At 39.9% G+C, this 17,635-nt stretch overlaps 2 protein-coding genes across 10 annotated transcripts in view; one reads left to right on the forward strand and one right to left on the reverse strand.

Moving 5' to 3' along the window:
- The window catches only part of LOC123993554 (phospholipid-transporting ATPase IA-like), a 197,570-nt gene extending 195,775 nt beyond the window's left edge, over positions 1-1,795 (reverse strand). For all 8 annotated transcript variants that reach the window (XM_046295834.1, XM_046295836.1, XM_046295831.1 and 5 more), the window contains exon 1: positions 1,496-1,795. In XM_046295834.1, the coding sequence (XP_046151790.1) occupies positions 1,496-1,544 (49 nt within the window). In that variant the 5' untranslated portion in view covers positions 1,545-1,795. The remainder of the gene's footprint in view (positions 1-1,495) is intronic.
- Positions 1,796-10,118: 8,323 nt separating this feature from the next.
- Positions 10,119-16,434, forward strand: grxcr1a (glutaredoxin and cysteine rich domain containing 1 a). 2 transcript variants are annotated; one of them, XR_006831585.1, is made up of 4 exons: positions 10,119-10,710; positions 13,599-13,838; positions 14,193-15,322; positions 15,443-16,192. XR_006831585.1 is itself a non-coding variant. In XM_046296652.1 (4 exons), the coding sequence occupies exons 1-4, from the start codon at positions 10,294-10,296 to the stop codon at positions 16,226-16,228; spliced, it is 903 nt and encodes a 300-aa protein (XP_046152608.1). In that variant the 5' UTR covers positions 10,119-10,293; the 3' UTR covers positions 16,229-16,434. The 2 variants fall into 2 exon arrangements, 1 of the variants encoding a protein (XP_046152608.1); XM_046296652.1 differs by having other exon boundaries at positions 14,193-14,258; positions 16,049-16,434.
- The last annotated feature ends 1,201 nt before the right edge of the window (positions 16,435-17,635 follow it).

Here is a 17,635-nt window from a genome sequence, read left to right on the forward strand (position 1 = left end):
TCAACAGTCTTCTTCGGAATCTATGCTTTCGTTTAATTATTTAGAGTCCTACCTACCAATACAATGCATTGAAACTCATCTCACTCTCCTTTGAAAGGCCAGGCTCCTTCGATTGAACACAATGGAATGATCACCCCTGGCTTCAGTTGCATTGAGACTAATTCAGACCTTTCACTTTCACAGGCCTCATAATCATCTAGAACAGATGACACAGAAAAAGCAGTCCCAGTTATGCTAGGCAGCTTCTATTGTCATAAGATATGTGTTGGCTTGGGGAAGGCTCATGGCACTTCAAGGATTTGATCTCTCAGGTTTATAATAGGCTCATTAGGCTGAAGTGCAACGATGTCAATTTCCCTTAGGCTTACAGGCATTTTTAATAAAGTAACATAAGGTGAGGTAGGCTATTTGTTCAAAGTTCTTTCCTAATGCTTGTTTAATAACACCCACTAAACATGCAATCCAACTGCCTTGGTGGGAGTGCCTAGAAGAAGATAGGTAGCCACATCCTCTGCTATAACAGCTTTACTATGCTTTTGCTGTGGAATAGTTGTAGTGAAATATACTCTATTCAAAATGGTCTGAGCTCAACGTCTAGATTTCATGTACAGTGCAGCTGTGATGCACTGAGGAAGAAAACACAAAAATAAAAATCAATAAAACGTTCACTCAAATTTAGATCACGTTCCATGGTCTTCGTATATATATATATATATTTTTTAACACTTCCATTTCACAGAACACTTGGTCCTTCAAAGCAGCTGGAGATCCGGATATTCCATTTGGGGCATGGTATTTCATCCAGAGTGCAGACAAATGGAAACAGCGATCGATACAAATCAAACCGACTGCAACTTGCCTCGAGCATATGTCTAAACTTTCAACACCATAGCAAGCCACGGCCCCGCCTTTGTCAACACAAGTATAGGGATCTTTAGCTACAAATAAGTCAAATGTCTACAAATAGCAATACGCTGTTTCTATACTATACACACAGTGGCATTCTATTTTCAGGGACTTGGATAATATTGAGTCATTAGTAAACTAAACAGATATCCCATCATTGAGGATGCAATCTAGCTTCACATTTTCTTATGATAGGTGTATCATATTTTCATTGTAACGTTCGTGGAGATGAGGAGGAATTGCATGTGATTGAAAAGGTGTATTTATGCATCAGTTTTCGAACCGCAGTGGTGGTTACGATGCAGAAAATTGCCTGTCGGTCATAATACTAGTCACCAGACACTATAATATTCTGCTGTATGATATCTGCATGCATACTTGCTAAAAAGCTACCTAAGTAGCTAGAATAGGTCAAGTTTAGCCAACTAACGTTAGCGAACTGGATAATAATAGCTAGCTAACGTTGGCTGCTGTAATTTAACTAGCCAACACGGGCGCCCTGAACATAACCACACATAAAGATATCAATCTCACAGGGGCATAACGTGGAAATTAACTCAACCGGCTACGTGCATATCTAGCTACTCACCCTCCACTCGGGAGCGAAGATCAGACATCGTTTTCTGCACGGGCGGCATCTCTCCACAGAGCTCGAGCGATGGCACCTGTCAAACGCGGCTTTGCTCCCGCCGGTTTGCTGCCTCTTTTCACCCGTCTAGTGATTCAAGGCCAGTCTACATTCAACGGGGGAAAAAATCTATCATACAGACGGTAAACGTATCTTCAAATGCTGACGAATAACGACAAACAATGTACTCGCGACTTCGTGGGTCCCCACTGCATATCTTTACACATTGGATTGATGAAGAAAGACGTTGACAGATACAAAACGAGGATGAACTGAAATGAAGATGAGGATGATGCCGCTTCACAATATGGACGGTACCATCTCAAATGCAGGGAGGGGAAACCGATTGCTAAATTAAATATTTCTGCCTGGCTCACATCAAATCAACAAAGAGATCATTCAAATTCTATTGCAAAATAAAATTTAGATGTGCAGATTCACAGTTAATTTAGACTATATCGATAAGATGTAAAAATACAGAAATAATTGGTAAGGAGTATTACCCAACATGGCGGATGCATTAGCGACTCCTGTGGAGATTCGCGACTGCGGTTTAGTCATGAAGGGGGAGGTAATGACAGTTCGTTATTTATGAGTCTCTGCCTGAAGCAGTCACCACTGTGCAATTTGCTGAGTTTATAATTATTTTAGGATATTAAAGCCCTAAAACAATTCATTTCTTTTTTTGTTGAGAATAAGTTGTGTGTTTACTTGTGGTTTAGGCTGAAATCCCTGAAATTTGTTTTCCTGTAGGCTGTTAGCCAAATTAAAAGCCAACTGTATTTATTTGTTATGTGAAATGTATTTTGTCGTCTCAGAAATCATGAGTATTTGGAGTCCAGAAGTTTATTTAAAATAAAGTTGTAAAACATGAATGGCTACCATATAATCCCCAAACAGATTAAATTAAGCTTTATCAACCCAACAATTGAAAAGGGTATGTCATTTAAGACAAACAATCAACTGTGAACCTTTAGCCTAACTGATGGCTTTCCAGTTGTCTGTATACAGATCTCCCTAATTCATTGTACATAATGAATACAACATGTTGTGAAAATGGTTACAAGGCTTTTTACTGACAGATCAGATGTTTGTAAAGAAAATTATATACAGTTGAAGTCAGAAGTTTACATACACCTTAGCAAAATACATTCAAACTCAGTTTTCACAATACTTGACATTAAATCATAGTAAGTTCAGTTAGAATCACCACTTTATTTTAAGAATGTGAAATGTCAGAATAATAGTAGAGATAATGATTTATTTCTGCTTTTATTTCTTTCATCACATTCCCAAGTGATCAGAAGTTTACATACACTCAATTAGTATTTGGTAGCATTGCCTTTAAATTGTTTAACTTGGGTCAAATGTTCCAGGTAGCCATCCACAAGCTTCCCACAATAAGTTGGGTGAATTTTGACCCATTCCTCCTGACAGAGCTGGTGTAACTGAATAAGGTTTGTAGGCCTCCTTGCTCACACACACTTTTTCTGTTCTGCCCACACATTTTCTTTGGGATTGAGGTCATGATGCCATCTATTTCAAGCAGTGCACCAGTACCTCCTGCAGCAAAGCACCCCCACAACATGATGCTGCCACCCCGGTACTTCACAGTTGGGATGATGTTCTTCGGCTTGCAAGCCTCCCCTTTTTTCCTCCAAACATAACAATGGTCATTATGGTCAAACAGTTATATTTTTGTTTCATCAGACCAGAGGATATTTCTCAAACAAGTATGATCTTTGTCCCCATGTGCAGTTGCAAACCTAAGTCTGGCTTTTTTTTATGGTGGTTTTGGAGCAGTGGCTTCTTCCTTGCTGAGCGACCTTTCAGGTTATGTTGATATAGGACTCGTTTTACTGTGGATATAGAAACTTTGTACCCGTTTCCTCCAGCATCTTCACAAAGCTTCTTTGCTGTTGTTCTGGGATTGATTTGCACTTTTTGCACTAAAGTACATTCATCTCTAGGAGACGGAACGTGTCTCCTTCCTGAGCGGTAGGAAGGCTGTGTGGTCGCATGGTGTTTATACTTGCGCACTATTGTTTGTACAGATGAATGTGGCTTCAGGCATTTGGAAATTGCTCCCAAGGAAGAAACAGACTTCTGAGGTCTTGGCTGATTTCTTTTGATTTTCCCATGATGTCGAGCAAAGAGGCACTGAGTTTGAAGGTAGGCCTTGAAATACATCCACAGGTACACCTCCAATTGACTCAACTGATGTCAATTAGCCTATCAGAAGCTTCTAAAGTCATGACGACATTTTCTGGAATTTTCCAAGCTGTTTAAAGGCACAGTCAACTTAGTGGATGTAAACTTCTGACCCACTGGAATTGTGATACAGTGAATTATAAGTGAAATTATCTGTCTGTTAACAATTTTTGGAAAAATGACTTGTGTCGTGCATGAAGTAGATGTCCGAACCGAAACTATAGTTTGTTAACAAGAATATTGTGGAGTGGTTGAAAAACAAGATTTAATGACTTCAACCTAAGTGCATGTAAACTTCCGACTTCAACTGTACATGTCAGCTGGTGGGGGTTTTTCTGTGTCATTTTACTCAGACAGAGTTTGCAGCATGACCAGCCACACCAAAGAAATGAGTTCTAGTAGTATCAGTAGCAATCTTAATATGTTATTATTGTCTAGAGAGATGCTTAGCAGACAGTCTAATCCAGGGTGATTTACATAGCCATCAGTGGAGGCTTGTGGTAGTAGCTATAGGAGGACGGGTTCATTCATTGTATTGGCTGGGATGGAATAAATGGAACTGACTCAAACGTGGTTTCCATATGTTTGATGTTTTTGACACCTTTCTATTTATTCCATTCCAGCCATTACAATGAGCCCTACCTCCTATGGCTCCTCCCACCAGCCTCCTCTGACATTCATAGAACTTATTGTGAACCTGGCTGCTTGATCAATATTTGTGGCTGGACACAACTGAGGTCTGTGGCTTCCCCTCTAAGATATATGAACATATACTAGTCTGTCAGTCTGGATTGTATTCACATTCGACTTTTATAGAATAGAATAAAATAGAATAGAATAGAATAGAATAGAATAACTTTATTTTTCCCAGAGGGAATGCCGGTATGGTCAGGATTGTAGGTTTGATTCCTGCTGGGGCCAAGGATATGAAAATGTATTCACGCACTACTGCAAGTTGCTTTGGATAAACACATCTGCTAAAATGCAATATATTGTTTATTATGCCATAGTATAAATCTTTGTTTCTTTTCAAATTACATGAAATTATTGATTTGTGATAATTCAAGGAGATAGTAGTACCAGATACACCTATGACATACAACTTGCCTCCTGCTCCTGTCAACCCACTGATCTATGAGAACTATGTTTGGAAAGTAGAAGATACATTCAAGCAGACCAGCATATCTATGGAGGTGTGAGAAACCCTGAAAGTGTGAGAAGTATTACATCTACAAGAACACAATGCTATTCATGTTTAATGCATGTTAAAGATATATATATATATATATATATATATATATATATATATATATATATATATACAAATTTGAATAGATTATGGATATGATGATGACATATTCAAAGAGAACTAGAAAAACCACACCCACAGTTGGATATATATCTCTTGCAAAGATTTCATTTTTCTCTCTCCACCTAATTGAACATCCGCATGCCACCACAGGGGTTTTGGTTCTATGGCTCCTAAGGTTGCTTAGCAACAGTGAAAAGAAGCCTGCCCCTTTGATTGTGTGCGTGGTGTTTTTTGTTATTGCATATCATTCTAAAAAAATGACAACTCACCCCTCTACATGCCTTGCCCCTGTCAAAGCAGTTTGAATTGTCATGAAACCCTGCATGTTTGGGGTTTTGTTCAGTTCTGCTATAATGATCACAATGGCTGCCATTGTTCGACCGAATTGACATGTGGGACAATATAAGCTAAATCCAACATGTTAATAAAACATTTTAGGAAAGAGCTTTAACAACTCTAATTACACCATTGATTGGACTGGACAGTGGTAATATCGACTAAACATGACAGCATTGTAAGGGGAATTGAGCAACTGAATTGTCTGAATTAATATAATTGCCTTCATGCATTGGATTCAATCCTTTTCATCTGCACAATAAATGATGTAACGCACCTCTTAACTGTTATGATTGCACAGATCTTATTTAATGCCCCTTAGAAGAGCATACAGCAAATGTAACTTGAGCAGGAGATTTCTTTAATAAAGCATGCGCTGCTCATCAAAGATCATTTCCCCTCACGGCTCTGGCAATAGCAGAGATACAATTCAGAAGCAAGGAAGGAACAGAGCAACAGAGCTACGATTCAAAAGCAAGGAAGGAGCACCAACTGAAATGGTTCACTACATTTACATTTAGACTGAGTAGCCTATCTTGCAATATGGCTTGAAGGGCGGTAGGCCTATTGATAGAGATGAACACCATAAAACGCTGGAGCCACTCTATACAAAACTCACGTCCTTACCATAAAGTAACTAAATTTATTTGTTAATAGCTTATGTCATTTGATTTAAGATGACAGGTACTTCCGGTTTTCCATCTGAGAAATGGTCATTTAGATAAACACAGTTACCATGAAGCAGGAAATTCAATCTCATGCACCATCCTCTCGTTGTAGGAGTCGTAAGGCCATTTGGCCGGGTCGACCACAGTCTTTCACGGACATAGCTTGTTTGATTTGATTTGATTTGATTATGTTGGCATTACTGCCCACTCTTGTTGTAATGGGACCTGCAATTATCTTTGCCTCTCTCTACAGTCAAAGGTCTTGGGTCTGAGAAACCGGCAGCACTGCTACTGACCACAGGCTAGGACTGTGCAGCATAAGTCTGACCACACAGAGAGATATGTGTGTGTGTGTGTGTGTGTGTGTGTGTGTGTGTGTGTGTGTGTGTGTGTGTGTGTGTGTGTGTGTGTGTGTGTGTGTGTGTGTGTGTGTGTGTGTGTGTGTGTGTGTGTGTGTGTGTGTGTGTGTGTGTGTGTGGCTTTCTCCATAATCAGATAAGAGCCCAGTAAATGCCGACCACTGAGCTGAACTAATGTAACAGAGTCAAGGACAGATGATCTTAATAAAGATGTGAATACCAAGAGGACCTTCGCCTCTCCTGAGTCCATACAGAAGTTGCAGCGATGGGACAAGAGTTTAACTACCAATTGGATATCACAAAATTGTGTAAAAAAATATATATTTGTCATCTTAATAAATGTCTACTAAAACATGGTGCATGCTAGCCTAAGTACCAGTCTGTTTGGCATGACAATGAGTTGCCATACTAGCCTAGTATCAATCTGTTTGGCATGACAATGAGATGCCATGCTAGCCTAAGTACCAGTCTGTCAACTACAGATCCGGGTTCGATCCCAGCCTGTGTCGCATCCGGCCGAGACCGGGAGATCCATGAGGCAGCTGCCCAATTGGCCCAGCATCGTCCGGGTTGGGGAAGGTTTGGCCGGACGGGATGTCCTTGTCTCATCGCGCTCTAGCGACTCCCTGTGACAGGCCGGGCACATGCACGCTGACTTCGGTCTCCAGCCGTACAGTGTTTCCTCCGACACATTGGTGCAGCTGGCTTCCGGGTTAAGCGAGCAGTGTGTCAAGAAGCAGTGCTGCTTGACGGGGTCGCGTTTCGGAGGACGCATGGCTCTCGACCTTCGACTCTCCTGAGTCCGTATGGGAGTTGCAGTGATGGGACAAAACTGTAACTATCAATTCGATATCACAAAATTGGGGAGAAAAAAATAATATATATTTGGCATCTTAGTCTCTTTCTGATTATTAGTATGGCCGTCTCTCAACGAGATGTACTCCTCTCACTCTTTCCTGTTCAGTGGGTTGGAACGATTTGCTAATGGGGGGAAATTGATCCCTCGTTCAGCCCCAGGGAGTGAGCTGAGCCAGGCTCATAGATACAGGCATTAGTCCTTGTCTCTAGCCCTTTGGGAGGTAATGGGCCAGCCTGTTATTTCACTACAAATTTAATTCCAGTCTGCCCTCTGGTGGATGTTGTTCTATTATACTTGGGGGATGGATCAGGTTGATTGCCATGTAAAGGGAACCTTTGAGTGAGCGCAAAGACTTTGACTCCTAACAGCTAAAATATATTATAATAGAATGGAGTAGAATGGAATTGAATTGATACATTTTTTAAAAATAAACTCATTTGTGAAGGGCTTATTCTTGATCACAGTCTCTCACTTCGATGCACTCTGTTTAATATTGAGCATATTTGGTTAATTGAATCACACAAAGAATTTTCTTTTCTGAATCTGATCAAACCAGTGTTGTGTTCATCAGGGCACACAATGATTAAAAACGTTTCTTATTGGAGTCTAGATAGTCCGGCCTTGTTTCAGTCCATTTTCTTCCATTTGGTGCCAAATGAAAACACGGCCCAGATAAAATGGCAGATGTTTTTTACTGAAGTCAATGACATAACAATGAATGTACAGTTTTTCAGGGTTCTCTATCGTGTGATGTTTTGTTTTTACATGATTCTCTTTACTGATCACGAGCCTACTCTTTGATGCCTTGGGTGTGGGAGGAGGGGCAGTCTAACATTGTGTTGTGATACGTTTGATAAGCCAATAGCTAATCCCAGAACCATCTGTCATGAGAGACTAGCCAATAGCATGAAATGTGGGGATGAAAGCCGGGTGCTGATAGGTTAAGGGAAGGTCCCCTTTGAGTCCCAGTTGCTATGTCGGACACAAATATGACATTTAGAGGGAAAGACACTGCCCTTAACCATAGAAGACCTATTGGGTGTTCAAAAGGTCATTCCCTACCCACTTTTATTGACATGGCTTGAAGTTTGTTGATTTTACATATAATTCATGTTAGTTGACTACTCAATCAAATATTGGCTAGTCGTTGAACTGACCTCTGTGCACAGTGGGTGCATGGATAATCTCAGCTGCTTGCGGTAACTAGTCTTACAGACACTATCACTACAACAGCTTCACCACAGGGGGTATTGGCGTTGACTGTCCAATGTACCCTGTGCACTTACTAATCCACGAGAGACATACTGTTCTGTTCTTGTCACCTTCCCACACTAGCTTCTCACCACTGTCCATTTGGCCCTAGCAGTAACATGAAATAACCCATTACAGACTAAACTAAATCTCTATAGCAGCTTTAAAGGGGCAATCAGCAGAAGCTACATTCATTTTTGGACTCAGAAATAAATTATATGTACCTATTGATTCTTGAAAAATAGAACTTATAAATGCCTCATGAGCTTAGTTTAACTGTCATACCAGAACCCAAAATATAAACTTGTTTACTCCAATGTTTGTAAACAAAGTAAATGTCAACAAACAATGTAGCCTGAGTACATGGTTGAAACTATAATTTAGATAACATGGATGGTCATTCCTTGCTAATTCTGTCTATGAATTTGAGAGTGGTTACATTTCTCCAGCCCCATCCCTCAGCTTTTACCAAAACAGAGAAAATGCTTTGTTATTGTTTCTACTGCTGATTGAAACTTTAATGTTCTCATATCATCAACAAATCTATGAGAGTAATAGAGAGTTGCCTCAGATCAATAGGAATTGGCACCACAGCTGATCTCATAGTACTAGGCCTCTGAGGCACCAGTAAGAGCCATCCCACTTCCCCCTGATCTGTCTCATCGGCACATGCGACGACATGGACAGCTGGGTACAGGGATGCGGGGTCAGGGCCCATCTTCCCTCAGAGGCTGACCTGGGCCACTCAAACAAAGTGGTCTTGTCACGGCTCTAGCTAAAGTACCAAAGTACCATATTTGCACAAAGACACTTCAACACCTGTGACACAATAAATGTCTGAGGCAGTATCTTTATGTCTGAGGCAGTATCTTTATGTCTGAGGCAGTATCTTTATGTCTGAGGCAAGGTGTTTCTGCAGACACACCGTGGTATTGTGTGGCCGTGATACATTATATGGTCTGGTCCACTACTGTCGGGTGAGGTGTGTTTGATGAACACCTTTCCCTGACGCCGGCTCTACGATGGGTGTAACAGCAGCCTTGCTTTCCCCCAGAGTTCAAAGGGAGGGAAATGTACACCAATGAGGACAAAGAATGGATGGACGTCCCCTTATGTCATTCATTCATGTTCAACGGGTGCATGTAGTCACAACACAATTCTGAGGAGGCACTTACTGCCAATCTTCCTCATCCAGGGTGTGTGTTGGTGTTGGAGACTTGGAATGTCTGTAAAACAATAGATGAGATTTTCTTCCTAAACAGACATATTATGTAATGAATGATCACCGGTTCAAATCAGATCCCTATGGAATATCAGTCGCACAAGTGCAATGTGAAAGTGTACCTTGTTCAGGAAAATGTTACTTTGTACAATTTTGGCAGGTTGGAGACTGATCCATCCCAGTTTGTTCAAAACTGTTTCGCCAGTTTGTTCAAAACTGTTTTGTCAAATCTTCAGAGAAAACTGCAAAGTGTGATGAATTATTCAGCAGGGGCTATCGGTTTACTTTAGGTTGCTTTTCTCTGTTACCATGGTAGAAATACATGCATTATTTACTGGTCCTGTACTGCAACTTCAAGAGCGAGGCAGCTTAGGACTGCCAGTCTTTTTTAGAACTCTTCAAACTGTGAGGATTACTCTAGTAATCCACAAGGAAAAAATAGTTTGTCTAGTCCAAGGTGGTTATGTTAAGCTTCGAATGAAAGGAGAAGGGGACTGCAAAGCACCTTTCTGGACCATGTAATCTACTACTGGGTTTTCCAATGGAGGAGACAATGTTGACACTGCCGGGTGAAGAGAAGCCCCAGAAGCAGCTGAGGTTCCGCGTGGCTTCGGGGAATAGCGGTCGGGTGCTGAAGGAGATTTTTAAAGATGAGGGGCCATCAGACTCGTTGGATTCAGACTGCACCAGCAGTTTGGATGTAGACCGGATCAGTACACCTTCCACAAGTGGAGATGCTAACGGACATGGTTTTCTGTATGGGTTTCTGGGCTCCGAGTTGGATTATAGCGAGAGTGAGCCAGATGATCTGCTCATGTATGCGGGGACTTCAAAGGACAGAGCACCGATCAGCCACAAGCGTGTCAACATCCTCAGCAACAATGGGACTGTGAGGGGAGTCAAGCACAAAGTCAGTGCAGGTCAGGCCTTATTTGAAAATCTCCCTAATGCATTTGGGGTAAGTGATCTAGGTGAAAGTATGATGAATATGTGTTGTACCTTTTCAGTGTTTTTTCATAGTGCTCATTTGTTTGCTAGTGCATCACAGCAAAATTGTGAATGGTAAATCAATTCTAGTGTTAAATTCAAAACCCAAAACTGTTAATATTGTCCCACACAGAGTAAATGTAACACTTTCACATAATGTTAACTCAGTAAATAGATAAAAGTAACATGTCAACACTGGTTATTATTGCATTCACTCTACACAGTGTTAAAAAACAGCAGAGTCTATGTTTTAATTGAATAGTTGACTACCTTTTAACAGTGTAGGGTGTCAGCTTAAATTATAAGCACTATAAATCTTACAGGCTCCATTATAACATAATAAACATGATTTAATATTCTAAGCATTTGTCTGCATAAAATATCAAAAGATGCTTTATAACCTAGAAAGTATCTTTATAACCAAGGGAAAACAGGTGCTGTTTATATCCTCGTCTCATATAATAAATTACAAGACCGAGAACAGCACGGCACACGTTCTAATTAGTATACAAGGTAAACCAGGTTTAAACATCCAAATAAACCGATCACTTTCTCAATATTGTTTTTCTCTCAAAACCCACTACTGGTAGAAAACAATAATAAAGCAAGTTCTGCTGAGACTGAGGCTGTCCTAATATGGACACTGTAGACCTCTTAGTGTTAATGACATCGCATAACTGTTTGTCATATGCATTACGTCCATATATGTAAAAGGCCAGTAGCCAACCTCCTCCACAATGTCACTGGCTGACATCTGGTTACAGGTAGTCACTCTCAGTCCCTGGACAAATGAACACAAAGGAGGACAAGGTCACTTGGGAATGAATGATGCATTTCGTTAAATGTTTCAAGAGAAGCTAATCAGGTTAATTAATTATCTATACTTTGCTTTTTAGCATTTTCTGTGTAAAGAGTTAATGAGCAGTAAGCATCATTAGATAACATGCATTAAAGCACAATATGGGAATTATGTGAGACTCCTGGAGCAGGATTTGGTGGTAATGGTATGAGGCCTGTGAAAAGAGTGCATAGTGTTGCCAGCCAGGCGTAGAGAGGGATTACCTGTGTGGTTACTCAGGGCTGTAGTAGATACACAACACTGTCTGCCGGATATGGTGTACTGAATACTGTATGGGCTGCAGAGGAGGTTGGTGGGAGGAGCTATAGGAGGACGGGCTCATTGTAATGGTTGGAATGGAACTAATGGAAAGGAGTCAAATGTGGTTTCCATATGTTTTTGACATGTTTAATAACGTTCCATTCATTCCATTCCAGCCATTACAATGAGCCCGTCCTCCTATAGCTCCTCCTACCAGCCTCCTCTGATAGGCTGTAGTGTTACACAGACTAGATAGTTCAGTTACTGTAGCTGCAATTAATAACAAACACAGAAGAAGTGCCCTTTTGAAACAAGTTACAAGTTGAATACATTTCCACAGTCAAAGTTGAATTTCACATTAAACAGAGAGGATTTTGTTAACTCATATTTTTTAGTCAAATGGTACTTTTCCCCTCTATGTTCATAAAATTGGAAATCTGGTCCGGCCATTGTTACGATTGTGAAATGTAATCTTTAGGAGCCCGTTATCTGGACAAAGATTAAGTCTCAAAGCTATTTCAACAGAGATAAACCATTTATTTTTAATCCATGACTAGGTTTATTAATCTGTGTCTGGGAAACAGACTCATAATATGCTATATTTAAAGGGTCTGCAGTATAGTGTTTTCAAACTACTGTGTGAAAAGAAAGTAAATGTAAAGAAAGCTACAAAACAGCCCAAATATGCCTGAAATATAGAATTAAAGCTCTGTAATTTTCCAGTATATGAAAACTTGATTTTGAGGGATTGAAACATTGTAATAATACAAGATGTCTGCATATAAAATACAGAGATGACAGAATATAGCAAATTCCAGGTACTGTAGTGAGCTTCAAAAGTATTGGGACAGTGACAATGTAGTTGTTGTTTTGGCTCTATACTCAATCATTTTGGATTTGAAATTACATAATGAGTAAAGTGCAGACTGTCAGCTTTAATTTGAGGCTATTTCCATCCATATCAGGTGAACTATTTAGAAATTTTAGCATAAAAAATGCTAACCTCCCTTGTTATTGTAATGGTGAGAGGAGGTTAGCATGTCTTGGGTGTATGATATTTGTGCGTCTGTAACTTTCTCACTAATCATTATTCACATTTCATTCAGGATTATCCGTAATCATGGTAGCATCCACATGAATGTAGAAGTGTTTAGAAAATATATTATATTCTTATTTACAATAAAAGTGACTTCAAAATGGCACAATTACATTATTTTCCATTAATTCCTATTGGGCACAAAACAATCTGAAACACAACCAAAACAAACAGCAAACGCATCCAACAAGTTTGTAAAGTCACAAGCTTGATGTAGTCATTGTGTGCTATAAATATGGGACCAAATACATAACTTTTTACTACTGTAATACACATATAAGTGAATTTGTCCCAATACTTCTGGTCTTCTTAAATGGGGAGACTATGTACAAACAGTGTTGTAATTTCTAAACGGTTACCTGATCTCAACCCAATTGAACACTGGAGACTAGAGCGGGGCCTGAGACAGCGTTTTCCACCACCATTAACACAACACCAAATGATGGAATTTATTGTGGAAGAATGGTGGCACATCCCTCCAATAGAGTTCCGGACACTTGTAGAATCTATGCCAAGGTGCATTGAAGCTGTTTTGGCTCGTGGTGGCGCAACACCCTATTAAGACACTTTATGTTGGTGTTTATTTATTTTGGCAGTTACCTTTTTATAGATGGTTAATCACATACAGCAACTCATTGAATTTTTTATGTGTTTTCCTTTCTAGCCGAAGTTGACACTAGAGTTTGGGCGGATAGTGATATACACCACCAGCTTCCGAGTAGTAAGGGCCACATTTGAGAGGTGTGAGTTGGTCCGGAAGATCTTCTCCAACCACAGGGTCAAGTTCCTGGAAAAGAACATAGCCCTGGACTGTGAGTATGGGAAGGACCTGGAGGAACGATGCAAGCACGTGGGCGAACCTCCCTCGCTACCAGTCGTGTTCATCGATGGACACTATCTCGGGGTCAGAGCTTTCACTTGTTCATACAGTTCATTTAAACATTCCTGAGCCTGTATTAATAAACCATCTCAGACTAGGAGTGCTGATTTAGAATCAGTGTGGCATTTTATATCATAACGAATAAGATAACATGGACAGAGGGACCTGATACAGCACTCCTACTCTAAAATGCTTTATGAGTACTGTTGACGTTTGAAATGACTAACGTCCTATTGTGAAACATTATAGCTCGTATTACCCTCAAACAAAATATATAATCCACCTTGAACATATCAGTGTTAGGACCATACATCTATGAAATAATCATATGTTTAGTAAGGATATGAGGAATCTTACACTATGATAATAACTTTGCAGGGTGCTGAAAAAATATTGGGCATGAATGAATCAGGAGAACTTCAGGATCTTCTGGCCAAAATTGAGGTAATTGTTCATCAAGTACCACCATGCGACAGATATAATACGTTCAGTAATAACACAGGTAACTGCACAGTTATTAACTAGTTAAATGTCATGTTTCAAATGATGCCTTTGTCCAAACAAACATCAATGAAGCACAGGCTAGCAGTAGAGCACTTCTATACCACATTGGCTACTCATCTACTGTGACAAAATACCAGTTCTATGTATCTGTGATCTAGAGCAGTGGTTCCCAGTCCTAGTCCTGGGGACCCAAAGCCTGATGATAAGTTGATGATTTTAATTAGATGTGTAGTGCTTTGATTCAAATCATCAACACCTGATGACAAGTTGATGATTTGAATCAGGTGTGTAGTGCTTTGATTCAAATCATCAAAGCCTGATGACAAGTTGATGATTTGAATTAGATGTGTAGTGCTTTGATTCAAATCATCAAAGCCTGATGACAAGTTGATGATTTGAATTAGATGTGTAGTGCTTTGATTCAAATCATCAACACCTGATGACAAGTTGATGATTTGAATCAGGTGTGTAGTGGTTTGATTCAAATCATCAAAGCCTGATGACAAGTTGATGATTTGAATTAGATGTGTAGTGCTTTGATTCAAATCATCAAAGCCTGATGACAAGTTGATGATTTTAATCAGGTGTGTAGTGCTTTGATTCAAATCATCAAATCCTGATGAGAAGTTGATGATTTGAATCAGGTGTGTAGTGCTTTGATTCAAATCATCAAAGCCTGATGACAAGTTGATGATTTGAATTAGATGTGTAGTGCTTTGATTTAAATCATCAAAGCCTGATGACAAGTTGATGATTTGAATTAGATGTGTAGTGCTTTGATTCAAATCATCAAAGCCTGATGACAAGTTGATGATTTGAATCAGGTGTGTAGTGCTTTGATTCAAATCATCAAATCCTGATGAGAAGTTGATGATTTGAATCAGGTGTGTAGTGCTTTGATTCAAATCATCAAAGCCTGATGACAAGTTTATGATTTGAATTAGATGTGTAGTGCTTTGATTCAAATCATCAAAGCCTGATGACAAGTTGATGATTTGAATCAGGTGTGTAGTGCTTTGATTCAAATCATCAAAGCATGATGACAAGTTTATGATTTGAATTAGATGTGTAGTGCTTTGATTCAAATCATCAAAGCCTGATGACAAGTTGATGATTTGAATCAGGTGTGTAGTGCTAGGACAAAAACAAAGGACCAGGGTTAAGAACCAGTGATCTAGAGAGATACACAGTACAGAATAAGAATAGAAGGCCTTGATTCCATTCCCCCTTCAGCCCAGCAGTGGAGAATGAATGAAGAATAAACCTCAGTCAGATATGACATCAATAATAGATCAGGGAACTGACATAAATGATGCACGAGCATCAATAAATGGCCATCAATAATGGAAGGCTCGTTATTGATTCTCATCCAACAAATTTGTTCACACACACGGTGAGTCATATCACTCAGGGGTGGCAAATTAAGGTTGTGTGAACTGAAGTGATTCAAACAGAGCCAAGATACTTACACAGGCATAGTGCTCTGAAAAAAACTCTGTATTTAACCCTTTCCTCTCAGGGAAAATTTCAGCAGAATACAAGGCCATGTTGGCAAGCTATCAAAGCAAAGAGCCCAATTAGGCTTACTACAATGCAGCAGAGCAAACCCCCAAAGATCTTGCATATAGTACCGAACTATGCTAGACTATGAATTTAGCCAGTGGCATGACTGGCGTGTGTGTGTGTGTTTGTGTATGTTTGTGTGTGAGTGCATGTGCCTTTTCCCCCAGAGGGTACAGCACCCCCATACGTGCCAGACCTGTGGGGGCTTTGCCTTCGTCCCGTGCCCCATGTGCCATGGTAGCAAGATGTCTGTTTTCCGCAACTGCTTCACAGACTCTTTCAAAGCCCTGAAGTGCACCTGGTGCAACGAGAACGGCCTGCAGCCCTGTTCCAGCTGCAGCCAATGACGACTCCAAGTGCCTGACCCCAATATCCCCATTCCCTAGGCCCTTCACCAGGGCCACATGTTGTATGTTGCCCATAATAGGACAGCCTGAGATAAAAACATGTCCTGCTGAGATTGTCCTAATATGGACACCGTACATATGGACCGCATCAGAGATAATGCTTTGCACAGCATGTTTTTTTTTGTCTCAATAAAACTGTGTTTTCAAGAAAATATGATTTGGTGTAAGTTCTACTATCTGCGGTGCATTGATCAAGATCAAGAGCAGGTTTTAAGTCTGAATTTGCATGATGTGAAATTCTCATGGATCCAGTGTCATTCCACTGCTGAACAAACACATCCTGGGTCAGTCTGGGACTCAACCAGGACGATCTAGGTCTGGTCATTGAGGTGTAAGACCATCGCTGATATGTAACAGTGTAAAGGTGGCCTGATGACCTAAAGCTTGTTATATAATTAAGGCTGAGGAGGCTGACTCGTTAATGAAGCTTTCATCACTAATCCTATGGCCGACATGGATCAGGATAAAGGAGCAGAGAGGGAAAGTAGAATATTCTGTGAACACTTATTGGGATACTCCACTTAAATCAAATTTGATATAAAATAAGGGAGAATAATATTAGAAGCCCTGATTCAGAGGTAGAATAAAATAATATCAAAGAACACAAGGAGAGAAAATCACTTTCCTTACAGTCATAACATAGTGGAAGCAGTAAAAGCAGATTAGAAATGGGTGCATATAAACAATGGAAGCATAGCAGATTCCAGTTGAATAGTATTGGAAATGTGTGCATATAAACAATGGAAGCATAGCAGATTCCAGTTGAATAGTATTGGAAATGTGTGCATATAAACAATGGAAGCATAGCAGATTCCAGTTGAATAGTATTGGAAATGTGTGCATAGAAACAAAGGAAGCATAGCATATTCCACTTTAACAGTATTGGAAATGTGTGAATACAAACAATGGAAGCACAGCAGATTCCAGTTGAATAGTATTGGAAATGTGTGCATAGAAACAATGGAAGCATAACAGATTTCAGAGACAGGACGCTAGGCATCAAGATCACTGACTAACCAAGGTTGCTGTTAAGGAGTTTAAAAATGGAAGTATATGTTACCAATGGATTTATACTAGTTACAGTACTGTGAAAAAGTATTTTGCCCCCTTTCTGATTTTCTCTATTTTTGATACGGAATGTTATCAGATCTTCAACCAAAACCTAACATTAGATAAAGGGAACCTGAAATAATAAATAACATAAAAATGTAAACTTGCTTTATTTTATTTAATTAACAAAGTTATGCAACACCCAATTCCCCTGTGTGAAAAAGTAATTGCCCCCTTGCACTCTAATTGGTTGTGCCAGCTTCAGAGGCAATGACTCCAACCAAATGCGTCCTGTAG

Source organism: Oncorhynchus gorbuscha, linkage group LG13, assembly GCF_021184085.1.
Source record: "Oncorhynchus gorbuscha isolate QuinsamMale2020 ecotype Even-year linkage group LG13, OgorEven_v1.0, whole genome shotgun sequence".
In the NCBI taxonomy this organism is placed as follows: domain Eukaryota; kingdom Metazoa; phylum Chordata; class Actinopteri; order Salmoniformes; family Salmonidae; genus Oncorhynchus; species Oncorhynchus gorbuscha.